General features: G+C 42.4%; 1 protein-coding gene across 1 annotated transcript; it reads right to left on the reverse strand.

The window, feature by feature from the left end:
* Window positions 1–2,150: 2,150 nt before the first annotated feature.
* On the reverse strand, window positions 2,151–3,938 carry LOC118481031. Its single transcript, XM_035976115.1, has 2 exons — window positions 2,635–3,938; window positions 2,151–2,322 (listed from the first exon to the last, which is right to left on the reverse strand). Exons 1-2 carry the CDS (start codon window positions 3,936–3,938, stop codon window positions 2,151–2,153), a joined length of 1,476 nt encoding a protein of 491 aa, XP_035832008.1.
* Between the last annotated feature and the right edge of the window lie 12,115 nt (window positions 3,939–16,053).

Consider the following 16,053-nt stretch of genomic DNA (forward strand, 5'->3'; position numbering starts at 1 on the left):
GTTGTCGTATAGCAGTGTTCAAGACAAGCAAGAAACCTCGGCCGGTGGATATTTCTCAAATTACTCCACCTACCTCTCCTCCCTCGAGGACTGTTGGCTTGACCCCTCCACGAGACAGTGTTGGTGCGAATGTGGAGGGTGGTGAAGGGTTTTTTGGAGGTACATTTGAGGGAGGTGATGCTGCTGGAGGTGATGTTGGAGGTGATGTTGCTGGAGGTGACGGTGCCGGAGGTGATGTTGCTGGAGGTGACAAGGGTAAAGGTGTTGAAGTGGAGATGGAGTCTAGTGAGACTACTCCGCAACAAACCGTTTACACAAAGCGTCCTCCTGGTAGGGGTGGGGCCACATCTGGCACCGTGCGGGACTCGCACTTTGAACATGTTCCTGATGATTCATGGGGCAATCCAGCTTGTGATGATATGCCTCACGTTCCCCGCTGGAGCCTTACTCAGGGTTCTCGCATGGAAGATTTGAAGAATTGTCATGAGTTTTTCTCTTTGTCTCTTCCGCCTGCAGAGAGAATGTTTCAGAAAAACCGCAACCGCTTTGCCCTTATAGATGATCATGTTAGAGCTGGGGTTAACTTCTTTGCCACTTCGCAAGAGATTCTTCGCGAATGGCGATCTATGGGGGAAGAAACTCTTGAGTTTGAAGAGGCTAAGAAGTCGTTTTCTGAAGAGAGAGAGAAATTTAATACAGAGAAAAAAGGTTTGCAATGGCGGGTTGCTGAGGCGGAGCGGAAACTCGAAGAGCAGAAGCAATTGAACGAGCAAAAACAGAAAGATTGGGAATCTGCATGTGCTCGTACGAATTCTGAAATGCAGTCGCAGCGTGAAGCTATTGTGCGGCTGTCTGGTGAGAAGACAACCCTTGCGGATGAGGCGCATCAGGCGCGGCTTGCTGCGGAGAAGAAAGAAAAGGAGTATGTTGCACGGATCGACAAGCTGGAGCTTCTTGTGCAGGAGAAGGCTTCGGAATGTGAGGCTGCTCAGCGTCTTCTTGATGAGAAGACGGCTGAGTGTCGTGCGTCTGAGTTGCTTGCTGAGGAAGCCTCAGCTGATAGTAGGTGGTTGCTATCCCGTGGCGTTCCATTGGTAATGTTCTTTGCTTGCTCCGTTGCTTTCTTCCTTTTTATTTTTGCTTTTGTGTATTCATTTATGCTATCTTGCTCGACCTTGTTTTTCATGCAGCTTGCTGATCGTATCTTGCATTCTCCTGAGCTTGCCCGCTATATGTTTGAGTTGGGTGGGGCAGGCTATAATAGTGGGCGCAAGTATGGGTATGCTGAAGGCAGGTGTGCCGCTGTAAACAATGAGAAGGATTACCACTTTGAGTTGTTTAAAGAGGATTGTGAGGGTGCTTATGCTGCTAAGCGCCAAGAATTTTCGATGCTTGATTTTGCTGTTGTTCGAGCCGCTAGGAAGTTGGCTCATAAAGCGGATGGAGTAGCTTTACTGAAGAAAGCTTTGGGAGATGATGGCGATGGTGGTGCAGGAGGTGCTGGTTCTAGCCATTCTTGATTAGAAGTTTCCGGCCTGTGTGCCGTGTATAGCCCTGAATGGGCTTGTAATGGTTGTTTTTGAGACAATTTGAAATTTCTTACCTGTGGTGTTGTGTATTTGACAGATGTGTCGTTACTTTGATTATGGCTATGCGAATTTTGAAATCGTCATAATATGTGCATGTTTAATTACTTTGATTAGGTGTCACGAATGAATGATGGCGCTGACAGGTGATGTTGTGTTATTACAACGTTTTTATTCTGTCGTTTAAGTATGCGCGCTTGTATGTGACATACGAAGTGATCGAGTTGCAGGTTATTGTGTGAGCTCAGCTGGGATCACAGCCTTGGGAGCATTACAATGTTTAGTTACCTTGCTATCGATATTTTCGTGTTTATGCGGGCACGAAGTTATGTTTTTTGGCGTTTTGTAGGCTTTGGTTGTGTTTCTGACCCGGCTGTTCACTTGGTTATGACGAGCCTTGGAGGTCTACAACGTTTCCTATGGTCGAGCCATTGATGTTTTCGTGTACGCCCGAAGTAATAAATGCAGTTGTGACAAAAAATTTGCATGAAATAAAGGTAGCCAAACACTTCTTGTATTAAGTAAATGTGTCGGCGATTCGCCCTATACGATTACATGTTTGTATTATATGTAGCATTTTCGTAACTGTTGGGCATTCCAGGTTCGTGGAACCTCTTTGTCGTTCATGGTGCGTAGCTTGTATGCCCCCTTGCCGAGGACCTCATCAATGATGTACGGGCCTTCCCATTTGGGAGCCAGTTTCCCTGGTTTTTCTGCGTTGGACGCTTCATTGTCCCTTAAGACATAATCGCCTGGGTTGAAGGTGCAGATCCGTACTCGGGAGTTGTAATACTTTTCAAGCTTTGATTTGTATTTGGCTTCATTGATTGCTGCCATCTCCCTCTGTTCTTCTAGGAGGTCCAGGTCGATCCTCCTTTCTTCTTCGTTATTGATCAGATTCATGGAGAGCATTCTCGGAGATGGAAGCCCGATTTCTGCTGGGATCACAGCCTCGGACCCATAGACCAAGCTGAGAGGTGTTTCTCCATTGCTTGTTTTGGGCATTGTTCTATGGGCCCATAATATGCTTGGTAGCTCATCGACCCACCCTCGTCTTTTTTCACCGAGCCTCGCTTTGATGCCATCGACGATGCTCTTGTTGACCGCTTCAACTTGACCATTCCCTTGCGGATGTGCGACCGACGAGAAGGTATGTTCAATGTATAGTTCCTTGAACCATCGTTCGAGATCATCTGCTGCAAAGTTTGTACCATTGTCGGTGATGATTCGGAGTGGCAGGCCGAACCGGCATATGATTTGTTCCCAGATGAATCGTTTAACGACTGCTGATGTGGTTGACGCAAGTGCTTTTGCTTCCACCCACTTGGTGAAGTAATCGACCGCGACGATGATGAACTTGACTGCCCCCGGGGCTTCTGGGAAAGGGCCCACCATGTCTATGCCCCATTGCTGAAAGGGCCATGCGGTTGTTACTAGTACCAATTCGTTTTTTGGACGCATGGTTTTTGGTGCATGCCGTTGGCAGCCGCTGCACTTCCTTAATTCCTTCACGGCATCGAGGTGCATTCCGGGCCAGTAGTAACCGGCGTTCATTACTTTTGCCACTACCATGCGCGGCCCGGCGTGGATACCGCAGATGCCTTCATGTACTTCCCGGATCAGATAATTTGCGTCGTCGGCGTCAACACATCTTAGCAGCGGGCCGAGATATGACTTTCGGTACAATATCCCGTCTGCCATCTGATAATGTTCTGATTTATACTGGATTTTCCGCGCCTCAGCTTTATTTTCTGGAAGTATCCCGGATTGTAAATACATGATTATGGGTGTCATCCAGGACGTGGTTCCTGTTTGGATGACGCTGACTTCTCTGAGTGGAACAGATGGGTTGCTTAAAACTTCTATGCGCACGTCTTTGGCCAGGTGCTGGAAGCTTGTTGATGCAAGCTTGCTTAAGGCGTCTGCCGGCTTGTTTTCACTGCGGTTTATGTGGTGCACCTTGTAAGAATAGAAGGTTTGCAGCAACGTCTTTGCTTGGTTGAGGTAGAGTGCCATTATGTCGCCCTTGGCTTCGTATTGACCATTGATTTGGCCTGCTACTAACATGGAGTCCACATGTGCTTCGATGTGTCGAACCCCCATTTTGATTGCCAAACGCAAACTGGCCAGAAAGGCTTCGTACTCTGCTTCGTTATTTGTGCTCTTGAAGTCTAGGCGTATGGCGTAAGTGAACTCGTGTTTGTCAGGGCTTACTAGCCGTAGCCCCGCGCCTGCCCCATCTTCGTTGGATGCACCGTCTGTATACAGCAGCCATGGCTCTTCGGTTTGTTTTTTCTCCGCTTTCTCCATCGCCTTACACTCTCTGTCTTTGTCATCCGGGACTTCTGTCATGAAGTCTGCCAAAACTTGGCCTTTGATCGACGGTCGTGGTCTGAAGACTACGTTGTGTCCCCCTAGCTCTATTGCCTATTTGGCCAACCTTCCTGATATTTCTGGCCTTGCTAGGATATTCCCAATATTGTAATTTGTTAGCACGTGGATGACGTGATTGGCGAAATATCGGCGCAGCCTTCTTGACGCGTGAATCAGTGCAAGGACAAGCTTCTCCATGATTGCGTATCTGGTTTCTGGGTCGGTTAAGGTTCTGGACACATAATACACAGGTGTTTGGACACCTTGTCGATCAACCAGCAATACGGCTCCAACGGCCTTGTCGGAAGCTGAGAGGTACAGGACCAAAGGCTCTCCTTTGTTTGGTGCGGTTAGAGTTGGCAGCTTGATGAGACAGTCTTTCATCTCGCGGAACGCATTTTCTGCTTCCGGAGTCCATTGGAATTGGTTTTTCTTCATGCAGTTGCGCAAGGTCTTGATGAATGGGAAGGATTTTGCTGCGTGGTTAGCTAGGAATCGATTGAGTGCTGCCAATCGTCCTGCGAGCTTTTGCATGTCTTTGACGTTTGCTGGTGAAGGCATCCTCTCTATGGCCTGGACCTTTTCTGGGTTCACCTTAAAACCATCTTTAGTGACTATGAAGCCCAAAAACTTTCCTTCCTCCATTCCGAATGAGCACTTTGCTGGATTCAGTTTGATGCTCACGCTGCGCAGCGTGTTGAAGGTCTTCTGAATATTTGCCAGCATCGCGCTCTCCTCCTTGCTCATGATTACCAGATCGTCCATGTATACTTCTATGTATTTACCGATGGCGTCAATGAATGTTTCGTTCATCAACCGTTGGTACGTAGCACCCGCATTCTTTAAGCCGAACGGCATCTTGGTGTAGCAGTATAACCCCGTTGGCGCGCGGAATGCGGTTTTATCTTCGTCTTGAACAGCCATCTGGACCTGGTGGTATCCTTTGTAGCAATCCAGAAAACATTTCCATCGAAACGTTGCCAGAGAATCTATTTTCTCGTCTATGTCTGGTAAAGCGTAGCAGTCACGGGGACATGCTTTGTTCAGATCTTTGTAGTCGACACACATTCTCCAACTACCATTCGGTTTCTTTACCATTACTGGGCTTGCTACCCATGTTTGGTACCGGACTTCCCTGATGATTCCTGCGTTTAGTAGTTCCAACACTTGTTCTTTCATTGCATCATGTTTGATGTCTCCCAGGTGTCGTTTAGCATGCACTACTGGCTTTGCATCTTCTGAGACATTTAGCCGGTGTTCTGCTATATGCCGTGGAACACCAACCATATCAGCCGGTGTCCAGGCGAACACGTCCATGTTGTCATGCAGTAATTTCTTTAGCGCCGCGCGCGTTAGATCAGACATTGCGGGTCCCAGAGTGACTGTTTGTTCTGGGTATGCGCTGTTCAATACCCATTTCTCTGCTTCTATGCGCGGTGCCTGTTTGCTTGCTTTTGCCGGCCTGATTTCATCTGTTGTTAGCACTTCTTTGCTTGCGTATATCAACGCAATGCCTGTTTCGGTTGGAAAGCCTATGGCAGAATGTGGTGCGGAACAGATCATGCTGAAATCTCCTTAGGATTCTCTTCCTAATAGGATGTCATGTCTTGAATGTGCCGGTAACACCATGAATGTGACTTCTTCGGTTCTTGAATTTCTCCCATCAGAAAGCAATACTGGGAATGATATTTGTCCTAGGGGAAAGACGGCCTCGTTGCAGAAACCAGTTAGTGGGTAATCGGCTGGTTCTAGGCGCGCCTTATCCTCTTGGTCGAATTGATTGAAGCACTGTTCATATATGATGTCTGCGGTGCTCCCGGGGTCGATAAAGATGTAATCTGTTTGGTAGTGGCCGATCACCCCTGGGATGACTATTGGCCGCTTTTCTCTTGGACCTCCCCTGACAACTGGGAACACCACTTGCTTCTCGCGCCATGAATCATCCTGCGCGCGCTTGTTGTAGTTTTTCCTTGGTCGCCGTGGACCTCGTTGCACCATATGAGTTTCTAGCTTTCTGAGCTTCTTGTTGTCTGGACCCTCATCTCTTCGTTGTATCTGGCGGTAATCGCGCTTTCCTCCTTTGACTAAGTGACCGAGCTTTCCGTCTCTTAGAGCTCTTTCGATTTCTTGCTTTAAGCTAAAGCAGTCATCGGTCAAGTGGCCCGTATCTTTGTGGAATTCACAGAAGAGATTTGGGTCTTGACCCCTTTTGTTGCGCATCTGCAAGGGTGGTTTGAACTGATGGTTCTCTGTGGCTAAAACTTCAGAAGGTGTTTTGGTTAGTGGAGTCCACTGCTTTTCTCTATTTTCGCGCTTTACTTCTTTTCGGTGGGCTATCTGATTGATCGTATGGCGTGCGTCGTCCCGTGGGGGGCTTCTTTCTCTGTTTCCAGAAGCCCTCCAGGGTTGATTTCTGCCCCTTCTGTTGTTTCGATCGTTATGGTTGTGTGCGCGCTGACGGTGATCGTCACCGGTCAGTTGCCTGTCTGTCTGCGCAATGGTCTTGGCCGCTTCAATGAAGGTTTCCCAGTCTTTGGGTCCTCCGTCTCGCCCTTTGATTCTTTTAACCAGATCGTCGCACTTGACCGCTCGCATGAAGTGTGCACGCATCATTTTCTCTGGTATGTCTCCGATCTCTAGACATTCTTTGTTATACCTTGTAATGAAATCTTCTACGCTTTCATAGTCTTTTCTCCATATGTTCAGACAATCACCCGGATCTCTGGCTTGTCTTCTTTGCTGAGAGAAGTGTGCCAGGAACTTCTCTCGGAAATCGACCCATGATTTGATTTTGCCAGCCGGTAAGTTGTCGAACCAAATGCGCGCCGCGCCGACGAATGTCTGAGCAAACAGGTGGCACCATGTTGGTAAGTTCCATCCGCCTGTTGCTCCTGCACCTTTAAACACCTGGAGGTGATCGTCTGGGTCCGTCAACCCATTGTATTTACCCACGTTGTGTGGTAACTTCGTTTTGTCGATGGCCGCGCACGCGATTTCTGGAATGAATTTTGAATTTTCAGCCATGTCCTCAGGACGATAGCTCAAGGTGTAATCATGCTCTGCTTTGGGGTTGTACCCCGCGCGCTTGGTAGGTTTGTATGCTTCGTGTTCTGGAGGAAGTCTGCTGAATACTGTGGGCTCCCCCTTGTAAGTTGGGTCGTCTTCCTCTTCTTCCCATTCTGTATTCATGTTGCGCGCGCCCAAACGGGTTTGGATCGGCCTTCGTTGTAGATTGGAGGTTTGAACGAAGTTGCTCTCTGTTTCAGCATAAGTATCGCTGAGCTGCGCATAAACGAGTTTTATGGTTTGAACGAGGTTTGAACGAAGTTGCTCTCTGGTTGTGGAGTTACAAATGTTGATTGGTTAGCCTGTGCTTGGAGCAAGGCTTGTTGTGCGCTAAGCTGCGCATAAACGAGGTTTATGGACGCCATTTGTTCGGCGTACCAGGAAGCCAGAGTTTTTCCCTCGGGTAGCCCTAAAAGTGCAGAATAGTTGAGTTGTGCTTGTTCCGATGGCACAGAAGGGCCTGGTCCATGGCTTACAGTCTGCATCGGCGGCGGTGTTTGGTGTAATATCCCCGTTGGAGGTTGGAGAGCAGCCCCGTTTGTGGTTTGAGTGATGATTCTTGCTGGTGTTTGGAAGATGGGTCCAGTTGTGGTTTGGCTAACAGCCCTGGACGCACTTCCAAAAATGGATGGAAACTCGTTGTTCAGCTGACCTTCTTGGATGGTCTCGTTCCTTTGACTTCGTTGGACGTGTGCCGTGTCCGAAACGAGTTCGAAGGAAGAGACTTCTCCGTCAGCTGGGTGTGAATGATTCTGGTCTGCCATTTTCACGAGTGTTTTTTAGAAGAGAAAAAGAGGTGAGAGTGGTTATGCAAAAAAGCGGATGGCGCCAATGTTGAAACAATGGTTAACACAAGGATAACCAAGAGGGTCGTTTCACTTATGGGGTTCAACCTCTTCTCTTGCTCGTATCGGTGGCCTGAGATCTGCAAAACAGTAAACACCGTTAGTCTCGTTAAGAGGGGGGAAGGGGGTTTTCCCTCTTAACCAGGCTCCGGCGTGAGAATAAGTACTGCTCTGAGATGAATAAAACAGTGTGTGTATAGATTGAGTAAAGAGAGCCAAGATCCTCAACCTGAATGATGAAGGGTCCTATTTATAGCCGGAGGGTGAAGAAGGAGGAAGCAGCTGTGCCAGCTGTGGGTGTGCGCCAGCTGTCCGACCAAGGGGAATATCCTCTTGGTCTGCTCTGTCGCGAAGGGTGTAGTGGTACACGTGGCGTCCTTGTATTCGCTTGTGCTGGGTACCTCGTACTGGTCGCGTCAGCCCTGCTCCCTGGATTGTCGCAAGCTTACGTGGCCTTCTGTCAATGGTGACACGTGTTGTCCTTTATGTTGGGCAAAGCATCTTTGATGCCAGCTGTGAACCGCCTAGATGTCTTCTGGAAGCTTCTAGAAGGTTCTGGTGACATGGGTGCCTTATGTGCACAAAAGTGGTGTGGTCCCTGCCATGTAGGCAGGGAATTGGGACCATACCTCTTCAGAATGAATATGAAAACTAAACCCCACCAAGATCCCTTTAGTAATTGTCTTAATCAGTTGGGCGTTTAAATTGACCTCACATCCCACATCAATTCATCACCTAACATTACTTGCATTTCAAATAATTTATATATTTTTTCACAAATATATAATGGTTTCAAGTGGTTGGAAAGGATTTTTCAATCCAATCGTTTGTTAAAGAAATTGATATCTAAGCTTACGTAGCTTTGTGTTTATTGTTTCACTTGCCTTAAGATTTGTCAAAAGTTTTGTTTATAGTAATATAAAGGATAAATTATACTTTTCGTCCTTTATGTTTATAGCGGGTTGCAATGGATAACCTTTAACTTTAATAATTACAGTTACAGTCCTTTATTTGTAAAATCTGTTACACCTTAGGTCCTTTAACCATAACCTAGTTAAAACTTTAAGTTAAGTGAGATCATATACAACCCATATGAGAGCAAAATAGTAATTTAATACAAAAAATATCAAAATTTAAAAATTATAAACCTAAACTATCATTATCATCTCCCTTTTACTTTCTCTCTCCCTCCCCTGTATTCTCTCTCTATACATACCATTTTACAACCATCTTCTACAACTATCATCATAAAGCCACCACCACCTACACCACCGCACCAACATTAACCAACGGCTGAGATTATTTTCACCTCTCCAAAAAACCGACTCAAAACCCTGTATATATAAACCCTCATAGTCTCGTCATCATTCACCGTCTCCTACCTTCTCTCTCTGAAAACACTTCTCCCTCTAGAGAATTTCACAACACAGAACTTTTCAAAACCACAACAATGGCGTCTTCTGGACTCGTTATGGTTATCCTGTTCGCTATGATAGCCGGATCTGCTCTTTCTCAGTCACCGACTGCTTCTCCGACAGGTTCGCCGACTGCTTCTCCGACTTTACCGCCGCCGTCCCCGGTCGTTTCTCTGCCGACGACCGCTCCGACTTCAAACATAGTATACGGCACACTAACAAACATAGTATGATTTGGTAAGAAATTGATGCGATTTTTCTTGTAAAGTACTATATCTGTTGCGTAAGTGTGTATGCATGAGTGATTGGAACAATTGATATGAATTTGAGTGTGAATGATTGGTTCAGGGTTTTGAGAGCTGCCATGGTATGTACGGATGGGTGGTCTAGGGTTTGGTAGTTGAAAATTAATAAAATTGGTGGAATATATTGAAGAAAATTGGGATATTAGTAAACATGAAGAAGGTGGTATGGAAAGGGATCAGGAATCCTGATTCAGGATTACAATGAATCTGAAGGTTGATGAAGATTTGTGGACTTTGTTATGTAGAGAGAGAGAGAGAGAGAGAGAATACAGGGAGATGATGATGATATTTTATAATTTTTAAATTTTGATATTTTTTTTGTTATATGACTGTTTTGCCTTAACATGGGTTACACATGATCTTACTTAACTGAAAATTTTAACCAGATTAGGGTCAAAGGACTTAAGGTGTAACAGGTTTTGCAAATAAAGGACAATGGCTGTAATTATTAAAGTTAAAGGTCATCCATTGCAACCTACTATAAACATAAAGGACGAAAAGTGTAATTTACCCTAATATAAATGAGATATGGTTGATAAAAGTCATATTTCAAAGAGACACGGTTGAGTTACAAAATATTTCTATGAAACGTAGAATTAAAGCAAGAAAAAGACAATACTTGTACGCGAGTAAATTTATGAGCGGATGTATTTGCGTCTATTTATCTACACAATTTTCAATGAAACATAACCATACGTTGTCCAACGGTAAAACATGTTGTGTATAGGCCTATTTATCTACACAATTTTCAATGAAACATAACCAACGGTAAAACATCTTGGTGGTGGGATAAGGCTTATGACCATTAGGTCATGGGTTCGATTCCCACAAAGGGGGGTTTTTCCCAAATTTATTGGGTTTCCTCCTGAATTGGTGTATAGGCATTATTGCCTAGTGGAGATGGATATGATCGGGTGGTTCTGCTGGTGGAACAATGATACTCCAGTGGTCCGTCAATGATCCAAATTTGTCGTTCAAAAAAAAAAAAAAAAATCCCATGTTAGACTTGGCCGATATCTGTACCTTATAAAATAAGATAATCGCACGTACACTATGTAACAAAATATAACAATAATCTATATAACAAAGTAAACTAATTAGAGACACGTGCCATTCACTAGAGATATCTATTTTTTAGTTTTCCCACATTTTTATCCTAATTAATATAGATATTTTTTTTTAATTAATAAATCTAAAACCTCATAAATCACTTATCTCTATCTATATCTAGGGGTGCAAACGAGCCGAGCCCGAGCTCGGCCAGGCTTGAGCTCGATTAACTTATGAGAGCTCGGGCTCGAGCTCGGCTCGATTCGAGCTTTGTTTTCAAAGCTCGAGCTCGGCTCGTTTGTATTTTATCAAGCTCGAGCTCGGCTCGGGTTCGGCTCGTTTATTATCTATTAATTAGTATATTAAATAAAAATAATATAAATAATAGACTTTTTAGGCTTGCGAGCTCGATAAGTAAAGCTCGGGCTTGTTTACTAAATAAACTTATTTTTAGTTTCGAGGTTGACTTGTAAACAAGTTTAAATAAGCTCGGCTCGACTCGGCTCGTTTACACTAAGGCTCGGTAAGGCTCGACAAGCCTAACGAGCTTCACATGTGAGGCTCGAGCTCGGGCTCGATAAACAAACGAGCTTTGTTTTGAGGCTCAAGCTCGGCTCGGGCTCGATAAGGCTCGGCTCGTTTCGAGCTTTTTCTCGAGCCAATCTCGAGTAGCTCGCGAACCGCTCGACTCGTTTGCACCCCTATCTATATCTATATCTATATACTTATAGTGGAAGGTTCAAATGAGAAGGAATTTTTTGTAAGAAGAAAAAAGAATAAGTTTCAACCAATAAGAATATTTTATTTTACTTCATTTAATATTTGCATTTAATTTTAATGTAAGGGTATATTTGTAAACTTACATGGATCATTAATATCTAGTCTTCTTTTTTAATAGCTAACTACATTAAATTTGTAACGTATTTTCAAAATATATATATTTTTTCAAAAATTTTAAAAAAAATATTTAGAGTGTAGGACAAATTACTAGGTGTGTAGGATAAATTACGAGTTTGTAGGATAAATTTACGTATGTGTAGGATAATTTTTGAAATGCGTAGGATAACCTTTTATGTGTGTAGACAATGAAAAATTAGTGTAGAGAATAATAGTCTTTATGAGTAATTAATTACTTAAAAATTGTAATAAATGAGATGAAAGAATAACTACTTAATATTTTACAATTATACTCTTTGTTCTTTTTCTTCTCAATAAAATTTTCTTCTCAAATGAACATCCCCCTATAGTTATACTTATTTTATAATATATATAATCTTTATCTTTATTTTATCTTATTCTTATCTTCTTATTTATTTAATATTTTTTCTTAATTATTTCTTTTATTTTTTTCGTATATTAATAATAACTATTTAATATTTTATTGAGCCGACCACGTGTAACACACACGTTTCTAACCTTTTAACAAATAAATAAGAAACAAAGTAAAATGTTATTATATGTAAATACTACATCAAAGTTTATTTTAACGTATCTTGATGACTATGTGTGTTAGCTGATTACATTATATTTATTCAAATCGTGTAATACACGTATTTATTTAACTCGTGCTATACAAGAGATTTTAAATATGTAACTTTATTATTATATATAAAAATATATTTAATCAACCCGTGTAATACACGGGCTTCTAACTTAGTGTATCTATATCAAAGAGAATAAAATGTTCGATTATATATATATATATATATATATATATATATATATATATAGGGTAAGGATAGTGTAAAAAGGGCCTAAAGTGTGAGAAGTGTATTATAACACTATATATAATACTATATAACACCCTATAAACACCGTATAACAATATGTAACACCATATAATACCATATAACACTATGTAACACTATATATCATTATATAACAAATATAACACTATACATCTATCATAGGCATCCTATGTTGGTGCACTACATCTGCTGATTACGTCTTGTATCGAGTCATTATCTTAGAATGTTAGATTTGGGCATGAAATTAGAGAAATAGTGAAATTGTATAGGTTTAGATGGTTGGATCGCTCATATGGTCCATTAAGTTTCAGGGTCGCTCGAACGAGCATGTTTGGGCCGCTCGAGTGACAACTAGCTGGTCCGCTCGAGTATCAATATCCTGGACCGCTCATGTGTGAAATGCTTGGACTGCTTATTGGGCCTGTCCAATAAGCGGTTCCAGAACTCTATAAATACCCTATGAGCGATTTCATTTGTAATGTTTGCTGAACCTCGTACCGAAGTGCTGCCGGATCGAGAACTGTATGTAATTGCTGTCAAATCAATAAAGAAAGTGTTTAAAGTGAATTGCAAGCTATTCCTACGTTGATTACTTGTTTTCCGCACCTGTAATTGACGAAAACGCCTCTGATCGACTCATTCAGGTCGCGATACGATCCTACAATTAGTATCAGAGCTTCAGGAGGAGGAGTTCTACAGAGAATAGCTGGAAATCGTCAAAAAATTCTGTCTTCTACACCTTCTTTTTCAGATTCAGACACTTTCAACGGTCGAAATTTGCTGAAAATCTCAGGGATTGTGCACGATAGTATAAAGACAAACCCTTGAAAGTTTGGAGCCAAAATTCGAAGTAAAAACAGGTCCGATTGGTTGAACCGCTTATTCGGACATTGTGTGAACCGCTCGACCGGATAGTTTTTTGGACCGCTCATTCAGACATTCGTTGAACCGCTCGTTCGAACATAGTTGAATCGCTCGTTCGGACTTAGTTGAACCGCTCGACCGGATTGTGATTGGATCGCTCATTCGGACAAGTGTGGACCGCTTTTTCGAACAGTACTTGGACCGCTCCAAACGAAGTTTATCCGGCCCGCTTATTTGGACCCGGTCCGCTCATCTGATCATATTGGACCGCTTTTATGACATTTTGATCATCAAGTCCGTTTTTGTGTACACTTGATATTTGGGTTCGCTTTTAAGGCTGATTATTGAATTTTTCGTAAATTTGAAAATGGACGAGGATTTCTATAATGCGTTTGCTACTCCTAGTACACCAATCACCGCTATTCAAACCACAATGTTAGAAAACGAAACAGGAACGATGCAAAAACCTCCCAAACTAATGAACATCGAAGAATATAAAGGTTGGGAAGGTCGGTTTGAAAATTGGGTGCAAGCGAATTATCTTGATGCTTGGGAATGCGTAGAAACAAAGTATGTTAGACCTTTGAATGATGATGAAGAGCCAGTTCCAATCAAAGATCTTAGAGATAATGAGAGGAAGAAGTACAAAAATGAGAAAATGATGCTAAGTCTTCTTCAACAGGCAGTCAAAGAAGATATCATGGTTCTGTTACAGCATAATGGAACATCTTATTCGATTTGGAAAGCTTTGCGATCAAAGTTTAGAGGAAGTGAGGAGATGGTTAAAAGTAAGAAGTCGCTTCTAAAGAAAGAATTTGATCTCTTTCGTGGGTTAAAGAATGAGAGTACACGAGAAATTATTGAACGTTATTGTAATCTACTTGCAAATATGAAAAGACTGAGTATTGAAAAGAGTAATGAGGAGTTGATCGACAAACTTGCTGATGCATTGCCATATGAGAGTTGGGGAACATATTTGATGATGCTCAGAAACAAGAAAGGTTTTAGTAATTTGACGCTCAGTAAGTTCATCGAAAAGATCGAAGCTCAAGAGATGGAACAGAGAAAAGTGATTAGAATGAAAGACTTCGATGGTGAACAAGATATCGGGTTATATTATAAAGCTGGGGTAAATGAGAAATCGTCGAATTCATCTCCAAAGATTGTGACTGGTATGAGTGCCAAAAGTGTATCTGAAAGTCCATCATCTGGATCAAGCAGCAAAACCAGTTTTACTTCATTTCCATCATTTGATCCAAACATCTCAGCAACTAAGAATGGGAGAAAATTACAGTGTAACATTGTATTGAATCTTGAGAATGATCAAGATTATTCTGAGGAAATTGCCAAAAACCAAATGTCTTTATTAGGAATGGTTTTGGAATCTTACACTTGTTTTGTTGCAGGTCGTATCGGCAATCCAATGTTAACCAAAGAAGACTACGACCAGATAGATGCTGAAGAGATGGAACTGATGGACATAAAGTGGTGTCTGGCTAGTGTTTTATGGAGAGCTGAGAAATTCAAACAAATCACGGGGAGAGATGATCTTCGTGATGCGAATGTTTCTACTTTAGGTTTTGACAAATCTAAAGTCACTTGTTTTCGGTGCAGGGAAAAGGGACACTTCAAGAGGGAGTGCACAAACCGAGAAGCAAGTGGAGCTCAAAATCCGTTCAACAACAACAATGATTATTATCGGAAAGCTATCTATCACCAAGTTGGTCAAACATCTCATCAACAAAAACATCAAGCTCAGACTGCACATGGAAGAGATGTGGTTGAAGATACAGGAAAAAGAGCTTGTGTGAGCAGTTATGATTGTGGAAAAAGAAGTGATGGTAGTGCTTTGATAATTGATCAAGATGATGAGAGGTTACCAGAAGGTTTTAGCTGGGCAAATTTTACTTGGGATGATTATATTCCTGATCAAACCACAGCTTACACTGCATTTACAGCAAAGATTGTAGATGATAGTGATGATGATACAGAGTATTGGGCTAGAAAATACAGAGAAGATATGAAGTTGGTGGCTGAGAGTGATAGCGAAGACGAGAAAGTCAAGAAGAAAAAGAAGAAGATCAAAACGCCGGTGAGTAGTGATGATGAAGAAGTGCCGGTGATGAGAAGACAAAAGATGACAGAAGTGCCTAAGTTTAAGGTTGAAGAAAAAGTTGATGCAAAAGAAGTTCCTGTAAAATGTGAAAATTGCGAAGCTGTGAAGAAGCAGAATAGCTCTTTGATTTACAACTTAAACAGTCTGAAGGAGTCTTATGATGTGCTGAACAAGACAATGAATCAGTACAATCAAACTAGTGAAGAACAAGCAGTTGCTATGAAGACTCTTCAGGGAGCGTTTATGACTAAACAAAAAGTTGTAAACAATTACATTGAAAAATCTGCTGCTTTAGAACAAAAACTTGAGCTGCAATGAATCGAAACGGAGAGAGTTAATCGTTTATTAAAGAGTTACTCATGTACTTCCTATGTGATTGACAGGATTTATCCTACAGTTGAAAGCATGAAGGTCTGGGAAAAAGATGAGATAACTGAAGAAAAAACAGCTGAAGTTAGTGTTGGAGAAAAGATTGCTGACAAGAAGAAGAGTGACAAGATAAAGGATACTGAAAAGACGTCATCTGGTAAGAAGAAAAGTGTCAGTTATAACAGATGTCCACCTCCACTGGAAAACGGATATTTGCCTAGACATCCTAACGATGAAAGAGTCAAAAAGGCTACAAATTTACAGTGGGAGTCAGAGTCGTCGGTCAATCTTCCAGAAAGTATTGATGTTGTGCTTA

This window comes from Helianthus annuus, chromosome 8, assembly GCF_002127325.2.
Source record: "Helianthus annuus cultivar XRQ/B chromosome 8, HanXRQr2.0-SUNRISE, whole genome shotgun sequence".
Lineage (NCBI taxonomy): Eukaryota > Viridiplantae > Streptophyta > Magnoliopsida > Asterales > Asteraceae > Helianthus > Helianthus annuus.

Bases quoted from the DNA above. Each gene is read 5' to 3' on its own strand.
- LOC118481031 (XM_035976115.1), bottom strand. From the start codon at position 3,938: ATGACAGAAGTCCCGGATGACAAAGACAGAGAGTGTAAGGCGATGGAG. The intron at 2,323-2,634 runs GTGGGTCGATGA...TTATGTCTTAAG, and splicing joins CTCGGTGAAAAAAGACGAGG to GGACAATGAAGCGTCCAACG.